The following is a 6,000-nucleotide window of genomic DNA, read 5'->3' as shown; positions in this document are numbered from 1 at the left end:
CCATCATTTATTTAAAGTATCGTTGAATATATCAATATGAGCATTACTTTCTACGTAATTATAAAATGTTAACACATATGTGATAATGCGTTAAAGTGCGCCATATTATTATTGAAGGTTGGAAGATAAAATGTGCTACACGATCTCACTGTCTACTGGGAGCATTCATTCTGCACAGATTCAAATTAAAATATGAGTTATGTAATGGGGGGACCAAACAGCACACCCAAATTACTACGAACTAATGAATTGTATAAACCAATTATGGAGGATACACATAAAAGATTTACGTATTCTGTATATGAATTATGAATCCCAACATATTTAGGGCTTTCTCTTTAACATTATTAAAATGAGTGGAAAATGCAAAGTTCGAGTTAAAAAGTTATTCCTAAATCTCGAATCGTGTTAACTGAATGAATAATGCTCATATACTGTAAGTTATATCTTTCGTAATTATTTTTCTTGTAAACATAAAAATGTAAAATTGTTTTCGGGCACTGCCTAGTATGTGAAATGATACAGTCAGATGAATCTCTTTACAACAATAAAGGTTTAAGCTCTTTAAATTTACTAAAATCAACAGATGGAAGAATTGAAGAAATATGGATGTTCAAACATAGGCAAAAGTTACACAGTGTGTAAAGTGGCCACTTAAACCAGCTAATGACACGTCATTAGCCCTGTAGATGACACGTCATTCCTTATTACCTTCTTTCAAATATTCTCCATCCCTGTTGTAATTTTTTAGTATTCATGATAGTTATAGCCGTGCTCTAAGATTCTAGCGAGTATGAATTCATTATAGTACTATGTTTAAAAATCTACCACTTTCCATCATTTTTTATATTTGACGTAGACGAAACAGCATTATTTTGATAATAAATGCCAACAAGAACAATAATTTCCACAGAAGAAAAGACTGCTACAATATTAAAAGCCAGTAAAGATCGTCTAAGTCTTCTTCGGCTCAGAAAAAATATATGTAAGTATTATCGAAGACATCAATGTGAAAATTATATTGAAGGGATTATTCAAAGATATAAGTCGTACAGCCATTAATGGATGCCTTAAGGGTGCTGAAGTTGAGGATATTGTAAGCCTATTCAAAGTCCACAACAAGCCAATGGCCAACGAAGAGCTGGAAGAAATGAACTGCGATAAACGGACATGGTATCAGTACCCACCCAAAAACAATTGACTGTAAAAGTACTGAAACGGCTCTTTCTCTCCAGTCAATGTCCAGTTTCAAATGTTTCTTTGTTAGCGTATAGGTGAGCCCCATAAGTACAAAATTCGTTAAGTACGATTTCGTCAGGAACATATTCTTCGTACTCAACGGTCACCAGTAAAATGTATTAATGGTATCTATTGATCAAAATGAAAAGTTGATTAATTTTAAAATAACTTTCTTATCTCAGACAAATTTACAGTAAAAGGAGCAGTCATAAACAATTTTGGGATAAAAATTGTATTTTATGTGCAGTATATTTCTAATTCAACGTAATAATTGTATGATATCAGATCATGAATCAAAATATTGCAATAATTTAAATTAAATAAAAAAAAACATTTTAAAGCGTAAGAATAAAACGTGAAATAATCACTATACTTAGGTAATAATATACAGGTAAACGTCGCTTTGAGCCGGTTCGATTTCTGCCGATTTACAATAACGCCGGTTGGTGCTAGCGTGGGATTCCCCGGTTCGGCTGACACCAGATGACAATAGGTGCCGCGATTCTAATAGCAGACCCACTTTTACACGTTGTTTCATTATATTACCGTGTGCGCGAGCAGCCTATTGTGTGTGAAATTGTTTCAGAGTAGTTTTTAAATAATAAAAAGGTATGATTATATTTTTTATTTTATTATTATTAAAATTAAAAGAATATTCAAATATTTGTAGTTGACGCTTTTGCAAGAAAGGAAGCAAAAAAGTAAATGAAATTGGATTATTTTTTTTTAAAGTGTGAGAATTTAATTTAATACCGACAAACTGGCGAGTTAATATTTATTTTACAAAATCATTATTTATGTGAAGAGGTTTTTATTTGTTTTGTAAAATAATTCAAACTGTATTCATTAAATATACTTATAATTTATTTGGAATATATATAGGATATGTATTAAATAAACATGTTAGATTGTTCTTAGAATTTTGACACAGAACCTAACCTTATATCTTCCATTATATTAGTGTTTATTTTACAGCGGTGTCTCTCGGAACAGAACCCCGGCGTCAAATGACGTTTATCTGTATATTCTTTGCACTCTAACTTAGCTACGAAAAATACGTAAGCTTTACACAAATACTTTTAACATAATGTCCAATCAACCCAAGCATTTATTTTTTTCATATCATTTAGCAGTGTTATAAAAAAATTCAGTTATAAGAGGAAAATAGAAAACCATTTATAGTTTTGCAGACAAATATATTTTTTAAAATTATTTTTTTCATACATATTTAAAATTAAACGAAGGAATGCATTTGGTACAAATTTATAATTATCACTTATCTCAAGACACATCTACACACATTAATTGAGTAGCAATAAATATACAATATAAATATTTAAACCTATTTAGATAAACTATTTTATTCAAACTTAATAGGTAAGTAGAAAAATATGATTAGAGAACACGAAATTAACGACCTAAACTAAAGTTGGAAATAATTCTGAGAGACTTTCCGACCAAAGATCTTGGAAATCGTTTGAACCTATTTCACTGAGAGGAGATTCTACCGATTCGTAACCAAAATCAGAAATGAAAGTAGGGGCGGGTGATGAAGGATCTTTATAACTATTAAACGAGGAACCACAATTTGGGCTCAATTGCATCGGTGAAAGAAGTTCTACAGATTTAGTAACGGGATACAAATGATTATAACTATTTCCATCATCGTAATCCATGTTATCTTCTTCAGATTCTACTATTTGTTCTGCCACAGATTCATCTTCGCTGGTAACGACAACCGTTATACAATCATTTTCTTCATCGTATGTTCCATAATATGTATCTGGGTCTGGTGAAACTACTTCTTCTATCTTTATATTAAGTTGCGCAGATGTGTCTGGTTGCGTATGGCTGTGCGAAACAATTCCTTCGTCTAATTTCCGACAAGGATGTGCGTATGAATGTTGCGCTAATATTGTGTCTGCATTACTTCGCAGAATGTTGATTTCTAAACTCTCAACTTCATTGGATTCCATGTGCTCTGATGGGGACCCCACCATTTCTGGTGAAGGGACTCTTTCTTCTTCTGGACTTCTTTCCGATTTCTGAAATAACATAAACAATATATTAATAAAGATAAGTGGATAAGGGGACTGTGTATCGAAGGAACAAATTTAGTTAAACAAAACAGAAACTTTAAGTATGAGGTTTAGTGATCAATAAAAGTGAAGATTGACTATTGTATTCAAGATTCTTAACTACTATAATATATTTATTTATTTATTCACTTAAAGAATATATCTTTGATGGGTGGACAGAAGATTGTAACTGCATTTTTGTTCATTTTGTGATTTATATGCAAAAATGTTCCTTGTACATGCCTGCATCAATGGTATTAACCACTTCTATGACTACTCAAAACATAAATAAAGAACTTTGTGCTTATTAAACTTTGGTTTTAAATAAATAAGTATGCACATTTGTGTTATATTTTCAGTGGCACAATTAGTACAAGATGGTCTCAGTAATATAAGTAGACTCATTTCTATCATTAATTCAGTAGTACAAAAAGTATTAGTTGTTCTAGAAGTATAAATAGACTCATTTCTGTCCCATCTTAATGGTTCAAGTAGTATATCTGGAATATTTCTGTTATTTTTACAAATTAATTGAATGCTGTTAAACAAATGAAATTATCTGTAAATAATAACTCATTTTACAAAATATGAGTTCTATAGCTAAATAATTGGGTTCATAATAAAGTTTTTTTGCTCTCCCGAAAAGTTGCACTTTTGCAGTTTTACTCTTTATGTCCGCCCATTAAAGGTATATTACATCATTCAACAACATACAAGTTACTTCATTCAAATATCAATTCAATTATGATATTTTTTGCATTTTAATATGATTTGTTTCATATGACTTCATTATTTCTAATACTGGAAAAAAAATATTATGAAAGCTATAAATAAATATACATGTATTAATAAATATTTTGATCTCAATGTGCCATAACATCATAGTACAAACTTTTTACAATCAATAATATGTACATAATGAATCATGGGATGGATTATATTTATTAATAAGTGGATAACTTTATTCTGTATGCTAAATTTTGATCACAAAAATTTAACATGATTTTTCTACTCGAGAAGTAATTTACTTATGTCTTGGCCTGTCTCATACCCGTAGGCGGAGACAAAACTTAAGGTGAGGAAAGTACATTCCAATCTCAAATGCGGAGAATAACCTGAAGGTGAAGACAATAGAATGTACTTTCCTCACTTTAAGTTTTGTCTCTGCATACGGGTATCAGTCTTAAAAATGCCCATTGGGCGTAAAAAAAACAATAAACTTACAATTGAATCCGGTACATTAGTTTCTGAATCAATTTCTCGGAGTAAACTGTCGGCAAGCTGCTCCAGGCAGTTGAGGTACTCTTCGGAGTCAATCTGTGAGATGAGATCTTGCAGAGGAGGCAGAGCATGGCCAGGGCGAGGGAGGGTGTGGCGCGGGGAGCCGGGGGAGCGGACCCCTCCTGCTGCAGAGGGGACACGGCGGGTCCATTCGGGGCCGCTCCGCCGACTCCAGGCGCACACTCCAGCCGCTCGCGCAGCTCTCTGTTCTCGCTCACCAATCTCTCATTGACCTCCCGGAGACTCTTCATCTCCAGGGAGATCTTCAGGTTGGTCTTCTCCAGCTGCCTCAGACGGTCGTCCATCTCGTCCATCTTAGCCTTCTTCCTGTCCCGCGATGTCTGCGCAGCCACACGGTTCTTGAGCTTCCTAAAACAACAATTAATATTCTGTTTGTATATTGAATCAGTAGATAACTTTTTGAACTCCGACTAAGCTTCGAAGACTTTAACCGCATCTCAAATTCTGGTAAGAGAAATTTAAATAAAGGCTAATTTTATAATATTACTAATGAATTGGAATATATAATCTTAAACTCGAGTATTTCGGTTTAACATAAACTTGGCAGTTGGTGACGGCTGTTTCACATTCCTAATTCAAATTGAGTTGAGAAGGTGAAGGTAACAAAAATACCAAAATGTGTACTTAGAAGAACAAAAAGCTGTGTTGTGTAATTTACATGTTTTTCTTTTGGTAGAAAATATATAACGAGTCATTGGTGCATTCCAGTTTCAATAAAAGCGTTGAGATAATTCGAAAAGACAATTGCTTTGTTGGCATAAAAATAGGACGAGCTGAATTATTAATTTGGTACATACTTTCTTTGAAGTTTCTCCTCCCATGATAGATGATCCAATCTTCGCTTTCTTGACATATTGATGGAGGGTTCGGCTATGCAGATTTCTTGATTCATCTTTGTTTGTTGGTAGTTTTTAGGCAAAGCGAAGATTATTGGCGAATTCATGATTTACGTTCGGGTCATACAAGCAATATAAACATATTATTATCGCCACCGGTTCTTTTACTGCTCTTAGGTTGTTATTGTGATTGCATCATTGAAACAAATTACGTCGTTTCTGTACTTCCGTCCGGCACCGATCACTGACTGAACTATCTTGAACCGCATTTAGGTTAAGACATCGTCCAACACCTCTGAATGCTGATGCAACTGCCTGACATTTTCTGGTAAAAATCTGACAAATATTATGTGGTCTTTTGCTATTGGTGGAAATTTGTGACGTCTCAACTTTATATGGCTGATGAATATGTTCCAGTGTTTGTAGTAAGTATTAAAAAACAATGCCTACTTACAAAATTAAATAAATTCGTTGAATGACATGGCAGCACTGTAAGTACTGGGAAAATTCGAATTTTAATAAACGACACAAATATGTACATAATA

General features: G+C 33.2%; 1 protein-coding gene across 1 annotated transcript; it reads right to left on the bottom strand.

Annotated features, from left to right (window-relative positions):
- Window positions 1–2,414: 2,414 nt before the first annotated feature.
- On the bottom strand, window positions 2,415–5,772 carry LOC148280982 (uncharacterized). The gene is made up of 3 exons (XM_088227504.1): window positions 5,417–5,772; window positions 4,542–4,967; window positions 2,415–3,284 (listed from the first exon to the last, which is right to left on the bottom strand). The coding sequence occupies exons 1-3, from the start codon at window positions 5,560–5,562 to the stop codon at window positions 3,188–3,190; spliced, it is 669 nt and encodes a 222-aa protein (XP_088083630.1). The 5' UTR covers window positions 5,563–5,772; the 3' UTR covers window positions 2,415–3,187.
- Between the last annotated feature and the right edge of the window lie 228 nt (window positions 5,773–6,000).

The sequence above is a fragment of the Micrasema longulum genome, unplaced genomic scaffold, assembly GCF_059751315.1.
Source record: "Micrasema longulum isolate JH-2025_06_02 unplaced genomic scaffold, ASM5975131v1 h1tg000508l, whole genome shotgun sequence".
NCBI lineage: Eukaryota > Metazoa > Arthropoda > Insecta > Trichoptera > Brachycentridae > Micrasema > Micrasema longulum.
The sequence above is the reverse complement of the archived record's forward strand: the minus strand, read 5'-3'. Positions and strand labels throughout refer to the sequence as shown.

What these genes read in the sequence shown, in the direction of transcription:
- LOC148280982 (XM_088227504.1), bottom strand. Translation starts at nt 5,562, where the DNA reads ATGAATTCGCCAATAATCTTCGCTTTGCCTAAAAACTACCAACAAACA. An exon ending in GAGGAGAAACTTCAAAGAAA is followed by an intron (nt 4,968 to 5,416) that starts GTATGTACCAAA and finishes TTGTTGTTTTAG; the next exon opens with GAAGCTCAAGAACCGTGTGG. An exon ending in CTAATGTACCGGATTCAATT is followed by an intron (nt 3,285 to 4,541) that starts GTAAGTTTATTG and finishes ATGTTATTTCAG; the next exon opens with AAATCGGAAAGAAGTCCAGA.